This window comes from Dysidea avara, chromosome 6 (assembly GCF_963678975.1).
Source record: "Dysidea avara chromosome 6, odDysAvar1.4, whole genome shotgun sequence".
Lineage (NCBI taxonomy): Eukaryota > Metazoa > Porifera > Demospongiae > Dictyoceratida > Dysideidae > Dysidea > Dysidea avara.
In genome coordinates, this window is record NC_089277.1 from 5,844,495 (window position 1) to 5,861,930 (window position 17,436).

At 38.6% G+C, this 17,436-nt stretch overlaps 2 protein-coding genes and 1 long non-coding RNA gene across 4 annotated transcripts in view; 2 read left to right on the top strand and 1 right to left on the bottom strand.

Annotated features, from left to right (window-relative positions):
* Positions 1-17,436, top strand: part of LOC136257852 (E3 ubiquitin-protein ligase TRIM71-like) — a 71,096-nt gene that overhangs the window by 13,255 nt on the left and 40,405 nt on the right. The window lies entirely within an intron of this gene.
* Positions 7,993-13,605, top strand: LOC136257685 (uncharacterized). 2 transcript variants are annotated; one of them, XM_066050976.1, is made up of 6 exons: positions 7,993-8,451; positions 8,510-10,000; positions 10,859-11,059; positions 11,143-11,331; positions 11,381-11,482; positions 11,541-13,605. In XM_066050976.1, exons 2-6 carry the CDS (start codon positions 9,389-9,391, stop codon positions 12,249-12,251), a joined length of 1,815 nt encoding a protein of 604 aa, XP_065907048.1. In that variant the 5' UTR covers positions 7,993-8,451; positions 8,510-9,388; the 3' UTR covers positions 12,252-13,605. The 2 variants fall into 2 exon arrangements, with proteins under 2 accessions (XP_065907048.1, XP_065907047.1); XM_066050975.1 differs by lacking the exon at positions 7,993-8,451 and having other exon boundaries at positions 8,657-10,000; positions 11,541-13,446; positions 13,527-13,594.
* Positions 8,539-13,545, bottom strand: LOC136257686 (uncharacterized). The gene is made up of 11 exons (XR_010702106.1): positions 13,091-13,545; positions 11,726-12,240; positions 11,550-11,665; positions 11,132-11,494; positions 10,149-11,085; positions 9,872-9,987; positions 9,742-9,818; positions 9,496-9,689; positions 9,240-9,386; positions 8,898-9,175; positions 8,539-8,846 (listed from the first exon to the last, which is right to left on the bottom strand). It is a non-coding gene; the product is annotated as an uncharacterized lncRNA (long non-coding RNA).

A 17,436-nucleotide genomic window follows, 5' to 3' on the forward strand; every position in this document is an offset into this window, starting at 1 on the left:
ATTACTGCTCATCTTCTGCCAAGGGGGACATTTCAGTTTCAGGTGTTTAAACGAGGAAGCGTGTAGCAGCTTTGGCCTGATTAAATTTTCAGTTGCTACCATGTTCATAAAGCACATCTGGATGTGTCTGGGTAAGGCTGCCAATCCAGGTCATAATTAATGCCCGTAATGCAGGTTCGCCATATTTTCTTTTTTCCATCCACAGTCCGCAAACCATGCCCTACTGAAAGCTCCCATTCCACTATTGCCCCCATACCTGGGGGCCTAAGCAAGAATTTTGAAAAGGGGTTTCCACTACAGCTAAGTGACTGTTATATTAGAGTAGTTTATTTTTTTGTTAATACCGTATAGCGGGAAATTTTCGAAAGGTTAAATTTTCGAAAAATTCGAAAATAACAAGGTGTTTTCGAAAATATTTTTTCGAAAATAGTAGCTACATCCTGGATTTGAAGTGACAATCAAAGAAAGTATAGCGTATATATAAATGATTTTGCGAGTGCACGCATGCATAGTTTCTACTAATATCAGTTAGCTATAGGCCTAACGTATTATAGCTATGTATATAGGCACTGGGTCATACACAAGTAGCTAGCCATTATTATTATTATTATTATTGATTAGCAAAACCCATTGGGTAAATCGCTAATGTACAAAAACAAAATTTTAGTGTCTATGCATTTTGCAAACGGTTCTTGAAAGTAAGTAAGTCTATATTGTCAAGATCTTCCATATCTAAATTGTTCCAGTCTGGTATTGATCTTGGTAAGAAAGAGTTACTATTTCGATTTGTTCTGGCATACAACTGTAATAGCTTCAAGGGATGGTTTGCCCTGGTACTTGTTGCAGGAGATAACACTGGCAGATACTGATTTGGAACATAAATTAATTTGTTTACAAACTTAAACAACAGCATCAGACGTGCCTGTTTCCTACGATCTTCCAGTGTTAGCCATTTTAATTCCACTAACATTTCAGTTATGCTGTCCCTATGATTCCTTCTCCAAGGTTTATTTAACACGAAACGTGCAGCACGATGTTGTATCATCTCTAACTTGTGAATGAATTGTTACAAGAGGACCTTGATTGCATTTGTGATTGGGCAGATAAGTGGCAATTTCGATTGAATGCATCCAAGTGTGACGCTTTTCTTATTTCAAATAAACGTAAGAAAATATCTTATGATTATTTCATAAACTGCTCTCTTCTATCCTGGAAATCCTCTGTGAAATATTTGGGAGTTTTCTTTCAATTGAATTTGTCATGGTCACACCACTGCAAGTATGTTGCAGCCAAAGCCAGCAAGTCCTTGAATTTTCTTCGTCACACTTTATGGGGTGCTACAACTGAGGCCAAATCCATGGTCTATAAGTCTTTAGTGCGACCTTCACTAGAGTATGCTTGCACTGTATGGAATCCTCACACTGTTTCTGATAAGTCCACAGTGGAATCTGTCCAACGACGTGCTGCACATTGGGCCTGTGGAAGTCATTGGTCACCATTACATAAGTGTTGGAATAAATCTTCTAATGCTTGTTTACAAGAGTTACACTGGCCAACACTGTCATCTCGAAGGAATTATTTGAGCGTGGCTATGCTTTATGACATCCTAAAAGGTAGGTACGATTCTTTGAAGCTATCACATTACTGTAATTTCAATACATCTTGTACCCGAGCACATCCTCTCACCCTTGTTCCGCTACAGTCTTCTATCAATTCTTATAGACATTCTTTCTTTGTGAACACTGTTTTCTTATGGAACACTATCGTGTGATGTATTTGATCTCAGCTCATCTAAGTTTCGCCAAGCTGTGTATAATCTGTTTTGTTGTAATTAATTTATATGTGTATGTGTTCTTTCTTGTTTTTTGTAGCTGTGTTTTCTCTGTATTTGTCCCCTCCGTTTTTTGGTTTTGTATCTTCTAGGGAAACACCCTCGTACAGGCTCTGCCTTTTGGTGTCACCCTGTCTTTTGACAAATCAGATAAATAATAATAATAATAATGAGTGATTGTTGATGTGGATCCCAGATAGAAGAGCAGTATTCAATAGATGGCAAGACGATCTGTTTATATGCATGTTCTTTTAAGTGAGGTGGACAATGGTGGAGAGTTCTTCGCAAAAATCCCAGTAGACGATTTGCTTTATTGCACACTGAATTTATGTGAGGGGTCCATGACAACTTGTTACAGTGGAACCTGTGTTACGGTCACCTGGATTAAGCGGTCACCTCTGCATAACGGCCATGGACACGAGGTCCCAAATATTTTCCCATACAAATGTATGCATTATTGTCTGCATTAAGCGGTCACCTGTCTAACGCATATAACGGCCAACCAAGAATTCGCCTATGAATCACTGTATACATAACTTTCTCCTTCATATAGCGGTCGCTACCTTTTATAGTGGCTTGTTAAGCCAACTGTCTGGCACTACAGCACCGTTTCAATTAATGCACAATTATCACACTTCCTGCCTTTCAATGAATACTATATAATCTATCAGGTTGATTGCTTAAAGGTATTCAATAGCTATAACCAACATTCATAACAAGCTCACCTTGTCCTTTCTGTACTAAAATATTACTGCATTGCGGTTGGCGCGAGCCTCTTAATAATAATCACTCATTTATAACGGCCATAGCCACTAAAATGCTGCTGACCACCTTATACAGGTTTTCTCTATAACAGCCACCTGTATATAAAGGCCAGATATATCTGGTCCCAAGGTGACCATTATAGACAGGTTCCACTGTATCTAAAAGCCATATAGCTATAGCCACCACGCGCGAGCATATGAGCGAGCACGAATGACACCACGAGTCTTGAAGCTTGAGAGAGCAAAAATTACTAGGAAAGACTATCTATAAGGACTAAAAAATGCCGTGTATACTTAGCTATGGCTCAATCCGCAGGCCACTGAGGCGAAATCCGCCAAACAACATGGTTCAACCTACGAAGGAAGACCCTAGGGTCGATAGACGAGATTCTATCAAAGCCAGATTTGGCGTTTATCTAGCTATACTGAACAATCAAAGCAGCTATGTACGTGATCAACGCAACCACTGCTAGCTTCCTCCGTGAATTAATTATCTACGGTGCGGCATGGTAAAGAGGCATTGTTTCGAAAATATTTTTTCAAATTACCAATCAAGAACTCTTTCGAAAATTTAACCTTTCGAAAATTTCCCGCTATACGGTATTACCTGACTGCTCTATTAGAGTATCTTGATGTTTTCACCAAAATCATAATTCAGAACAATGCTATAAGTGTTTCTATCATGTTCAAACTATTATTTAACATTTATAATGTGTCCTGCTCCATGATAGATTCCAGATTCTGAAAACCTGAAGTTTCAATTTCTTAGTGTTTCAAGTGGTGTGTAAAATCCAAAGGAGTTTCCTGAATTCCCTGGAAACCCCCCTGGGTACATACACCCCTGCATACCTAACTTCCCCCCTCATTTACCTGCTTATGTTATTGCCCATTCCTCTCATTCATCTATTGTCCTCATACATTATTGTTCTTATCAGCTGCTAAGGGAAAGCAGTACTATACACACACACACACACACACACACACGTGCCTAAACAATATATGCAAATACACACGCCTCTCCTTTTTCATCCACATGCTGCAACCGTTACTAAAATCATAGCAAATTGCCTAATAGATAAGAGAGCACTATTTAACAATAGATGTATACCGATATAGGAATTTACCAATATACTGATAAGCTTCAAAATTATTGATTCCGATACTGATATATGTCAATATTGTTTTATGTTGGGTTGCCTCTGAATATAAAGGGTTTTGGTATAGACGCTACAATAAATGTTAAATCATTATGACAAAAGGTAGTTGCCGAAATGCTTTGTAAAAAGAAAAGACATGTGAAAAGGTGCAATAAAAAAGTCTGAGCAAAGGAAAAGAAAAACAGCTTATCTTGGAATCAAACCTTTGCCACTGTAAACAGGTAGCAACTTCAGCTTCAGGTTCTACTCATGGTGCTACAAGGCCAAACATATGCGAAACTGAACATATTATAGTACTCAAGTATGCGAAATACCTGCTAAAAAGTTACCGATATTGATATTTATATAAGTGACACCTCTATATAATACAGTATGAGTAATCAAACTGTTTAAGGGCATTAAATAGATGTTCGCTGTCTGTCTGCTTAACCCTTCGATGACCAAATTAATTGTCAAGTATGGAGGAATGCGTAACTTTGTGTTATAAGGAAGGCAATGGCCTTCTGTAAAATGAAGACAGATTATTGTTTGGCATTAACTTAATGGTAATTTCATACATAATATCATAACAGTTTTGTTCTACACAAAACAGTACTTGTGATATGAAGCGAAGAATGAGCAATGTCATCTCCACTGAATGTCTGCTTTATTTCTTTATCGCGTATTGATAAGGTAGTCACATGATCTTTTGTATACAAATTGAATCGCCATCACGTGCTGAGTCTAATGGCATTTAGTTTGATGCGCTATGATGAAGTATTATCGATATATGGCCAATCAAAGTAGCAGGTGTGGAGTAATGGCAGATGATGATGGAAGAGCTACTTTTTCTTGGTGGCCTAGCAGCAGAGATTCTTTTCAACCAAAGCGATACTCAGTGTGATTTTGTCAGGAATTTCATGGTGAGTATCGTGGTGCTAGCGAATTCTTTCTACTGTGTACTGATAAGTAGTTATAACGGCTCATACTAGCCCATGTACTTGCGTCCAATATATTGGGCTTTGGTCCTCGAGGGTTGATTAAAGTTTTACGAAAAGAAGGCTAACCTTACATTATTCTGCAACAAAGTAAATCTTTTTTCACTCTCTAAACCTTGATCAACATAGCATGCCATGTGTCGACTTTGTAATTGACACTTGCCAACTGTATAGTATCACGACAGCCAGGCATGTTATTCTAGTGTCTATCCATTGTCGGTTATCATCAGACCTGAGTTGCTTATCTTTTCTTATCAACATGAGCTTTGGAAGAAGCGTGAGTATGGGGTTTGTATATGTAACGTTGACTGTGAATTTTTCACCTTGCTTTTTGATAGTTTGGACAAGGAGTCTAGATCTTTTATCACAGAAGTACAATACCCCTTACAACCACTTGCTTTCGTGGATGCGCTGTGCTTTATATGTTTCACTACGGTGTTCTGCTGTACTGACCATTTGTGGGAGCAAAAAGGTGTAGTTAACAGAACACCCTGCTGTCTCCACTGAGCTGCATTTAGTGGAGAATAGTATTCTTATTAATTAGAATAATTATGTTTGTTTCATCATTTTATTATATTCTTTAGTTTGTTTTTAATCCATTGTCGGTCAAACAAACTAGAATTACTGCAGTATCACTAATATTCAGTATTCCTGATGTTATTTCACTGCTTAGGTGGAGATAGCTGTGTATGCATTTCACTCTGCTGAGCAACGTTTTTGTGATATACTTTTGTTGTGTAATGTGTAACTATTGTAATTAGTTACTATTGTATCTCCCCAGGGGCAGATCCAGACTTTTTAATGGGGGCAATTGCAAGTTCAGTCTAGCTGTAAGTAAAACAAAAAAACGTCATCACCTGCTGACAGTTACCTCTCACCATAGTTACTCTCACCAACTATATTTCTTTATTTATAATTCCACACGTAGCCTACTACACTGCTCTTCTTAAGCTCTTAAGAATACTGTGACTGCTCTATTAGAGTATCCCAATCTTGACTGCTCTATTAGTGTATCTCGAGTAAGAGAAGCTCTTTCAAAAGGGGGGTTCCATGGAACCCTTTGAACTTCCCCTGGATCTGCTCCTGCTCCCCTACTTTACTATCTTATAAATTAAGTAACATAAAAGAGCTTACACGTGAGTGAAGAAGAAACTAACGCCAAACCCGACCCTAACCTTGAGGTTTGCCTGTTAGCATAGTGATGTCTTTCAGTGTCTGTATGAAGGTAAGTTTTTTTTGTATAAGTGAGCTAGGGGTGGCCCAGGATTCTTGCTTAACCCTAGCTCACCTTGAACTCACAACTTGATACTAGAGTATAGTTTGTGTTATTGAAAAACTTTTGGTTCAGTATCCACTTCTTTACTGTAATTTATTAAGTAACTTAGTTACAAATGTAACTAGTTACTCCCAGCTTTGGACAAAGATATGACAGATGTGCTACTGTCACCACCCACTGAACTGTGATGTCAGTAATACATCATACATTTTGTAGGACTTTATACACATTCAATTGTCTTTCAAGGTCCTATATACACTAGCGTGAAGGAACCTTTCCAAAAATTGTGAGGCTACTTCCTCACATTATATATACATCATACCATTGGTCAAGGATTGGTGATTGTTTATATACATTCACTTGTGACAATTGATTGTGGGTTTTACTTTTATTCCACACTACATATTCACATTATCCACATCACTACTAACTATAACAGGCTGAAATGTCAAGTGCTTATACTATAAATGAAATCTTTTGATGGCCACTCATTCAATTCTTGGTAAATTTCGAAGTACATCCAAGAACAATAATTAATAACATGCCTATGTGTTAATTTATAAAGAGTTGGTTAATTCTGGTAGTATTTACTGGATGTCTGGTTTTTAAAAGTAGCATAGCATCAATGCATAACAAAACTGCTTGAGGTTGTTTCATTCCTGCCAAACTGATGTGAAGGAACTGTATTGTACTATCAAATTGTCAACTGGCAATATTTATGACATATAAATAGAGATGTATCGATAAGGATTTTTAAAGTCTACCGATATTCAATATATCTGTATATGAAGGAGCCGTTACCAATTATACCTATCTGATATGTTAATTACATGTTGTAAAAAGATATGACTACATATTATGATACTATTTGTATGTATCATGTTGTAGTTGTGATAAAACTGAATGACACAATGACGTAGTAATTAATTTGTACTTTGTCGCAGACAACATACACTGTAATCTCATAACAATGATAGATTAAGACAAAGTTAAACCCATTAGTAATGGTAAATAGCTCCAACTAACGGGAAGTTATACTTTATTAGCAATAACGACTCTGCCAGTTTTGGCAGAAGCCTTGATCGTTTATTGTCATAAACTTTCCCTATACCAAAGAACAACCATTCTGAACATACACTGGTTGAGTGAACTGATAAGTGTTTCCTGGCACCTTGCCACCATCTTTAAGGGTTCCCATATTTGAAGTTAAAGGATAGGTGCTGAATATACTGGCCAACTTCACTGTTGTGTGTTGTTTCTTTTTAGCTTGAAAAGGCAGAGTCTGAAATGATCTCTGACAGACAACCCCACAACTTGCTTTGGTTGGTAAGGTCTTCATCGCCTGTGGCAATTCTCTTTCTCTTGGCAGGAAATTCTTCTAATTTACTTTCTTCTAAAAAAAATAAATGTACTTGGACAATAACATTTCCTTGACATCTTATCATTCTGTTGTATTTGTAAAAATTTTATCTTAGTATCTTGGTGTTGCCAGTGCTAAAAATTCAATATTTTCAATGTCAGCAAATCTATCATTGAACAATTCAAGCATCTTGCGTGTCATGTTACAGACACCATGGTCGTTATCTTGTTCCGCCTGACCCTTACGCACTCATTACCTATGGGTATCACTGTGCAAGTTTGAGCTCTACAAGGATTGCTATATAACAGCATAATAATTTAAATAAGTTAGTATGTCACCAACAAACGTAAATGAAAGCAAATAAGTGTGTACATCCGTTTGAGAATTGTGGTGTACAAATACAATAATAGTTTAAAATGTACCGGCAGTAAAAAGTAAACCTTTTCCATGGCTAATAAACATACTACATGCACGCACGCATGTATACAGACACATACACACGCACACCACTACTACACAGAGCAAAAAGTCTGTGCAAAATACACCTAACACCCTCCAGTAAACCAGTCCTGAGATACCTGTGCACTACTCTGGTAGACTGGTACTACAATTGTGACCCGATCTTGGAAAACCTACCTTTTCGGCACAAATAGAAATTTCAGAAAGCAGCGATAATAAAATTTTCAAAAAGAATCGCATGGCAATATTTTTACATGAATACATAGAGAGATTATCTTTCTTTGTCGGTATAAAATATTACACGCGTAGGTATTTTCTATCATGAGATATTCCCAAAAATGTCGCACTGTGTAGCCATTTCACTGTATGCGTAACACGGGAACTTACAAATCATCCCATTTGTTCCAGCCGTAACTTCTTTTCCGCGCCAACCTTCATTCTTTACGCGCCAACTCTCTATGGCTACTTCATCGAGAAGAAGCGGGGTTTTGTCGGCTATTAACTCCTTAGCGAATGATGGAATTGTGCGACTAAGCTCTAATGACTACGCACAGTTTGAGGCGCTTGTACAGGATTATTTTGATAAAAGTGACGACAGCAGTGATGACGAAATCAGTGACCAAGAAGGTAAGGAATGCGATGAAACCACCGCAGCAATCCTTTTAACCGCTTACATTACCCACAGAGACAACCAGGCGGCGCAAACGAAAGAAATCGAGGTCTGTTGTGGCAGACACAAGCAATATTGATGAATGTGATGACATACAGCAAGGTAATACCATACTAATACACATAAGTTACATACATTAACTTGAAACAATTTTGAATACATGTAGATATTTTTGATGCTGAAATAAGAGTTTCTCCTATTGCTACCACTGTGCCAACAGACACCGCTCATCTAGATACAACCAATTCTCTGCCGTCTCCTGGTTCAGTCACTAGTAGCACACCACGTAACCACATTGATACAAACTGGGAGGATGCTTCTTGTGAAGACAGCGCTATTAGTCACAGCCAGCCTAGTAGTGAGCACACAAATAACCACCAATTATATGTCAGTGAACAGCTACCTGCTAATCATAACTGGGTTGGTAACAGCTATAACCATTCGTCCTGGTGTAGTTCCATTACTGAGCAGTGGTCTGGCTATGGTAGTCAGCTTACCAGTCAGCATGGTCATCTGTACACTTCACAACCATTTCCCGTCCAAAATTGGAATAGCACCACCAACTGGCTTCCTACTCTTGGTCCTGGTGAATTGCAACTTGATTTCACTGGTCAACAGATACCAAGGAATAGTACCTGGTTTGCTGCCAATGCTGACAACCAACCACATCACAGCCAGTACCTAGTTGGTGATCAATCACATAATAATGAAGGTTACAGTTTAATCAGTAGTGGTCAGCACTTACCAGTTACAAGCCAGTTGTTAGGTAGTTCCCCAGTTTGTGACTCTCGTGAAGCACAGACCAGTAATAGTCAGCCGTCTTTCTCCATCAATAGCAATGAAGTTGCCAACAGCAGAGCTGCCAGACTCCATACTAACGATGATGATACTCCTATGAGAGAAAACAACACAAGTACTAGGAGACAACCCCATCACGACCACGATGACGATGATCCACAACAATCAAATGAGGAAAAATGTGCAAAATTTGTGAATGATACCTGTGGTTGTAAACTGGCAGTAGGTGATAGGCCATGTAGCACTTTGTTTACAGCTGAGTATTATCGTGACATTCGAGCACAGGCTGCTTTGCTTTCTCATGAACAACTTGACATGGTAATCCTAGGCTCAATTATGTCCACCATAAGCACTGATGAAGACATCGTTCATGGTCGTCACAAAATTGAGAAGCGATCTAGGTACAGAACGGAGCACATGCACAATGGACATCAAGTTTGTGCGGCTACCTTTGCTTTCCTTCTTGGAGTCGGACCAAAGTACAAGCTGCAAGCTCTCAAGAAGCATTATGCTGAAAATGGGTTGACTATAAGAGAGCATAAAAATAAACGACGCTTACCACCTAAAGCACTCACGTACCAAGATCAGACAGCACTTGTACAGTTTTTGCAAAACTATGCTGAGGATAATGCCATCCTGCTGCCTGGTAGGATACCTGGGTACAAACGAGACGATTTGAAGCTGTTGCCATCCAGCTGCAATAAGAAGGTATTACTTTTAATAAAAATAGGAATATAGTAACATACAATTGGGAATATGATAACCCGGACCAGACCAAAGATCAATTCTCCAGGAATACAAGATTAGGCATATTTTACTATTATTTGTATTCCTGTAGGTTCTATACACTACTCACCTTAAAGGAACTATGCCAAGAAGGCGATCGCCATATTGAACAAGACGCACAATCCACTTTGGAACAATCCAACTGAGCTAAAACGCTTTCTAACGCATTTCACTACACAATCACTACAAAGCTACGTGTTCTTCCTGCTGTACTTGCATAGAACAACAGGCACACAAGAGTGGCTGCCTGGATTTATTAGAGTCATGAACTTTACACAAGATATTTATATTCAGGAATAATTCACTATTGCCTACCTTGCTTAATTCAATGTGTTATCTATCACCAAATTATTGTAGAATGTCCTGGGGATAAATGACTGCTCAGCGCGACTCTAATAAATTCAGACAGCCACTCGTGTGTGTGACTGTTGTTCTACACAAGTACAGCAGGAAGAACACATAGCTTTGTAGCGACCATGTGGTGAAACGCATTATAAAGCGTTTAACTTAGTTGGATTGTTCCACAGTGGATTGCGCGTGCTGTTCAATATTGTGATCTCGTTCTTGGCATAGTTCCTTCAAGGTGAGTAGTGTATAAAACCTATAGGGATACAAATCATAGTAAAATATGGTTAATCTTGCATGCCTGGAGAATTGACCTTTTGTCTGGTCCGGTCCAGGTTATCATATTCCCCACATACAACATAATAGTTAAGTGATTGATTGATTACTAAATTATGCACCTGTACACATACTGATCATGAGTGATTTTTATTACAGTGTGTATGGGAATGTTACAAGACTTCATGCATCACTACTGGAATTCGCTATGCTGAACTTACAACATTTCGCAAGTACTGGTGTCAGCTCGCACCTCACATTGTGATCACTAAACCAAGGAGTGATTTGTGCTGGACTTGCCAAACAAACAGCACCTTGATTATGAAAGCCATCAATCGATCAGATGAGGAAAAATCCCAGGTATTGTGCTTGTTTCTTAATGAGTCCTAAATAAATAAGTACGAATAACAATGAACTTAGATCTTTTATTACCATTTTATCAGACCATCAAGCAAGCCGAAAGACACCTCAAACTGGTTAAGGAAGAAAGGGCAAAATATCGGGGCGCTTGTGAGAAAAGTGCAACAACTCTGGAGAAACTCTTCTCTGCTGGACCCCCACCTCCAGATGCCTGTGTACCACCTAAGAGTCATAAAGGGACGATACACTACAGTTTTGATATGGCACAGCAGGTATTTGAATATACTTAAAGTTTTGTAGATGTTACTTGTCTGCTTATAGGTGCATTACCCGTGTGATCCCTTTCAGCCAGGTCCAATATACTTTCTCACACCACGTAAGTGTGCCATTTTTGGCGTTTGCTGTGAGGCGATTCCTCGGCAAGTAAGACATTATCTATGAAAATACTGTTTGATCAGTGCTACACATTGTTTTCTTATAGATCAACTACCTGATTGACGAGGCATCTAATGTTGGAAAAGGTGGCAACATAATCATCTCAATGTTGCACCATTTTCTTGCACACCATAGCCTTGGTGAAACATCTGTACACTTCCATGCAGACAACTGTACTGGGCAAAACAAAAATCGATATTTAATGTGTTATTTGATGTGGAGGATACTCACTGGTCTCCATACTGAAGTGAAGATTTCATTTCTACCAGTCGGGCACACTAAATTCTCGCCTGACTGGTGTTTTGGTCTTTTCAAGCGACGTTATCGCAAGACGAAGATAGGTTGTCTTGATGACATTGTTGCTGCAGTCAACCAGTCAGCTGCTCCTAATTTTGCCCAGTTAGTTGGCAGTCAAGATGGAACAACCATCGTTCCAATGTACAATTGGAGCGATTACTTCGAGGAGAAAACAGTGAAAACCGCGTTAAAAGGCATCACTCAGATGCATCATTTTAGGTTTCTTAGCAGCCGCCCTGGAAAAGTGATGGTAAAAAACACTCACGATGACCCAGAACGTACGATCAGTCTGCTGAAATCATCATCATGGCGTCCAGAACCTGGTGAACTGCCTAATGTAATTGTTCCAGCAGGACTGTCAGCAGAACGTCAGTGGTATTTGTACGAGAAAATTAGAGAGTTTGTTCCTGAAGAGGCACAGGACTTGGTCTGCCCTAAACCCACTGTCCCTAAACCATGAGAATAGTAACATTATTATTTAGATATGTAGCTGATATGTGTAAATATTCTTAGTTATTCATTCTGGAGACCATTATTTCAAAAACGACATGTAAGTATTTCTAGTACATTGAAGCGTATGCCACATTGCACACTTCTCTTGAGGCTTAACAAAAAATGTATACAATGTCTACCCTGAAAAGCCACTGATTTCATGAATTTTTTTGCACTCTGCCAATATGTTCTCTGAATGCAAGCTTCTGCCAACTGCTGTTAAAAACATACACACTTAGTTCCATGCTATAGTACAGTTGAAGAAGTGGGTATCATTTTACGCTACGCTGCTTGCATATGCTAGCACATAACCACAGTAAAAGCAAAAACAGACTAAAACAATTCCTGCCGATTATTACTTGCAACTCAATTCAAAGCTCCTTACTCACTTGGTACTTACTTACAAGGGTATCAACAGTGCTAACTTTAATCCAGGCCACTACTAGTGGCTTTAGCTAGCACACTGTGTATAAACAATGTAAACCTTTAGTAGCCTAGACACCTGGCTAAGTCAAAAACTTGTTTACACCCACAGGTATGCAATCAGACAGCTTAATTCAACTTTTAACATTTGCCAGCAAAATAATTATGAACCCTATTGTTGCGGTGTACGTGACTTTCTATTATAACTTTAGCTCCCTATTATAAGCACTGGGAAAAACAGAACAGTGGCTCTAGAAAACTCCTAAAGCTAAAAATCGATTGTCGTGCTGAACATCGCTATCAAATTACACAAAAACTCTACCAGTGAGTAATATTACACAGAATCTACAGCGCCGGCCTTACAAATATTCAAAAAAGACTTACTTGATCCATGAACAAACGGAGCAATTTTCCTCTCCTTAGTATTGTTGTCTTCTATCCCCTTCGTGTTCATCTATTATCCGTGCGCTCAACAAAAGTTGTAAAAGAACGCTGCGTAAGGCAAGAAAGAAGCACAAAATCAGTGGTGCCGTGACACATGTGCTCTCTCTTCAAACATCACGTGATTTAATTAAGCAAGGACACGTGATATTATTACAACGAATCCGTATTTTATCGCTTCTAATCGTTTAAAGCGAATGGAGTTGGTCAAGAAGTGATTTGTTCCCATCTGTCGACTTTAATCACTTACGGACAGTTTACGGAAACATACTACAGCACAACTCAACCAATAATGAAAAGTTAGTTTGTAATGTATTGGAGAGTAAATTGACCATAACTTTATAACGCTTGTATGAATCGCTCTGAAATTTTCACACAGTGTGCACAACAATATTTCGCCTTATTTAAGCTATAAAAAGCATTTTTGACCAGTGTGCCGAAAAGGTAGGTTTTCCAAAATCAGGTCACAATTGATATCAGCAAATTTTCCTGGGGCAGGACTAGGAGGACTGTACCATGTCTCACACATAGAGGATGATGAACTTTTTTATTTATTATTTGCTTTACAACATACATATGTACAACAAGATACGTACAGTATAAACTAGTCCTTAAAATCTAGTGTATGCTGAAGGTCCACTGGCATCCAGTGCCAGTGTCCTGGAGTAAGTAGTTATTAAGATTAGTTATAGTTACTTATATTATATAAACTCATTTAAAGCAAGGGTTATATACAGGTGATCAAAATTGGGAGGTTTGGGGGACTTAATACAATTACAACAAAGACAAATACGTAGAAGAAAAAGTGCAAGTGTTGTCAGGATCAAAATTTAGTTCAAAATGATTCCATAGAAAGTTTGTAAGTTTGTACTTGATAGTAGGTAGGCTAAGATTGTAATCTATTATTGGTAAAACATTCCATATACGAGGGAGTCTGTTGAAATAGAAGTTGCTGCTGGAAACATTAGTACTTCTTATGTGTTGCAGTTTATAGCTAGATCCTGATCATGTGTTTCCTGAAGTGAATTTAATATAGTCAGTGATATTAAATGCATTTGTAGGGGTTTTAAGGCTTTTGACAAAAAACTTAATGTCACAGATGTCCAAAATATACATAAAGGCAAAAGTTTGAGCTCAAGTAATTGAGATTTATAGTTGCTGGTATAGTCATTCAATATGTACTTCGTTGTGCGACGCTGAAGCTGTTCTAGTTGTTTAATATCTTTTAATAAATATGGTTTCCATAGTGTTGAACCAAACATTAATTGGGATCTGATTAGCGATATATATAGATGTTTCTTGGATATAGCAGTTATGTTAGTTGAAAAAGAATGTCGTAATAAGCCTAACATCAAGAGTATATAATGTGGGAGGGAGAGTGTCGAACTACGCTATGGCCTGTGAAAAATGAGCTCGTTAAGTCCTATGGCCTCAACAAGACATGTAAATAGATGAGACCGGCGCACGATCCTGTGGGTTGAGGGCGTGCACGGCTTATGTGAACGTGCGTCACAAATATGGCTGAGTGTAGTTCGACTGAGAGTGGAGTTGTAGGAGCCTGTAGACGAAGTACTCAGCGCAAACTGTTAGAAAAAGAAGTAGAATCGGCGAGCAAGCAAAGTAGGATGGACATAACTCAGTGTGAGACAAATAATGGCGAAATCTCGAAGTGCAGGAGCAACCACAGCTCGAGCAGCCCAAGTCACGAAACAAAACCCCCCTCAAAAGAAGGCGAGAACAAGCAATTCGAAGGAATCAGAGTCCACAAACGGTGAAGGCTCCACTGTAGCCACGGCTCAAGCAGCCCTAGCTACAAAGCAAAAACCCACTCAAAAGAAGGCTAGAACAAGCAATTCAAAAGGAAAAAAGAAAAAGATCAGAGCTAATAAGTGGCAAAGGTTCAAGTGCTCGAGCAACCACGGCTCAAGCAGCTCAAGCCATGCAGCAGAAAACCTTTCAAAAGAAGGGCAAAACTAGTAAAAGTAAAGCAATGAAGAAATCAGAGAGAGTAGAGTTGCTGCAGTCGATACAAAGTATCAATAGTGAGGTTATACAGTGGGAAGTAATCAGTAAACTAAAGGAAACTTTTGATGATAGTGAATTACTGAAAGATTTTGCAAATGTGTTGTGTACATCAGAGCAGCCTCTTCGAGATGTGCTTGTGCATCACCATTGTTACTTTGGGACACTTTACATCAGCAGCAAGAAACTTCCAGACTCCTTACGATTCCAGCTAGATTAGCACAATTACTGTAGTGTTTTCCTGCTTAGTGAAGAATATTCTTTGCAAGACATAGATTACCAAGAGCTGGCTGAACACCCTGTGAGTACCCTTCGAAGCACATGGTTGGAATTTTGTAAAGCAAATGGAATGCCTGTTCCTCACTGTAACAAGGTTATGATAACAGTGTCATCTACTGTGTACCACTTTCTATTAGAACATGTGACTCGATTTCAGAAACGTCTTGTTGAGTCTGGGAGTGTAACAATAGGAACAGATGAAGACAGCATGTACTACCGTTTTGGAGGAGCAGCACTTTGTAGTATGTTGCATGCGCTATACAAGGAAATCAAACAGTGCTCTGATGACCAAAGAAATGTCCTTTCTCAAAAAAATCACTGTGTTACAAGGTATCAATACCAAGGACAATTGTGCATTCCAGGATACTTAAAGTATCGTGACGGGTTACATGTATTTCCCTGATCCACTTTTTGTACCATACCTTTGTAAAGTGGACATGGTCTTAAAGCAGGTGGTCAATTCAAAAGGGTTAAATGAATATGGGGCTGATTTAATAAAGTTGAACACTGGTAGATAGTTTAACTTTATAGTAAACTCTAAAAACTATTCATCTTTATTAGAGGCCATGACTGGGTGTGAGAGTCTCAAGTGCTTGTGTATATTTTGAAATATGTTGTCCTTTGCAAACCAATTCATTATTGGTGTTGTTTCTTGCAGGTGAGACACACTACTGTCACTGCACGTCATGATCTACGAGAATCATTTAAAACTTTATTGGCCCAAAAGCTACCGAACATTGAGACTTTCAATGAAGAAGTTTTAGAAAGTGTTTTTGTAGAGTTTACTAGGAAATTGTGTGATACTAGAATTCAAGAGTTCATCTCTTCAACAAAACAACAACTAGCAACTAAGAAGGGTGTGGCATCCACTGTAGAAGTAAATTTACTGAACACACTGTTAACTCATCACACGCAACTGGGGGCTAAGTTCACTGCAATATAGTACATGCATTCTTGACTGTATGATTTGGCACATATTGTGCATGTGAATTTTCAATGAAGATAAAGTAGTACAGTAATACACTGGTCAATATATTACAAGTTTTTGTGCTTGCTTTACCATACTTGTGCTTTACTAATGGTAGCTCAATTCCAACAGACTGGTCTTGATAATCTTTCCCAGCTTGATGCATCAAGCAACACACTGCTTAACCAAATGAGAACATCTTGCTGTCGCATAGTTTGCTGCACCCAACTTTCCACCAGCACTGTATTTGTATTGGCTAAACAGACTCTCCACTGCAGATCCAGAAATTCGAAGGGGTGAAATAAAGTATGTTGGATAGCAATTTAAAAAGCATTTAGCGAAGGCATTAAAGCCATAGACACCTATCCGTAGAGGGTCCCATGCTACTAATAGAAAAATAGAAAATATGCACATTCTAAATCAGCTTACTTTGCCATGACAAGAACTTCCTTTATGTGTTGGAGGTGTGTGGGAAATTTGAGTCTGTAGAAAGAAAACTACTGTAAAATCTCACACATATGTTTCAAAGTAAAATAACGCATTCAAGCAGATCAGTAAGCCATCCGGAAAAGTAGCGGTATCCCTTGTTGATACTGTTCAGCACCTCAGAATTGAGACCTCTAATTCTTTCATGACTCAGAAACCCATGTTCAAACAGGCTTCCAAGTATGCCAATGTTTCAGCTGTCTTAGCTGCTTCTTCAAGTGTAGTATGGTCCTGATGAATATACCAGTGGAGCTCTGACAATACCTGTTCTTGCTATTTCACAGCCAAATGACATAAATACACGTTTCTCACAAAACCACATTATTACCTGCATTATCTTTGCTGGTAAGACATTTAATTTAGTCCACGCATCCCACAAGCAGTGAGTTTCCTTCAGCTTTGGTACCATTCTTGCACAATTAAGCTTCACTCGACTTAATTCTCATTGATACAAGTCATCAATCGTATCCCATCCAAACTTGCACTGGCCACTGCGCTGAAAATGCTTAGTACCAGTGGTCTTTGAAGAGAACAG

Excerpts from the sequence above, each read along its gene's own strand:
- LOC136257685 (XM_066050976.1), top strand. The coding sequence starts at position 9,389 with ATGAGAGAAAACAACACAAGTACTAGGAGACAACCCCATCACGACCAC. Across the intron at positions 10,001-10,858 it reads CATCCAGCTGCAATAAGAAG|TGTGTATGGGAATGTTACAA; the intron begins GTATTACTTTTA and ends TTTTTATTACAG. Across the intron at positions 11,332-11,380 it reads GTTTTGATATGGCACAGCAG|GTGCATTACCCGTGTGATCC; the intron begins GTATTTGAATAT and ends GTCTGCTTATAG.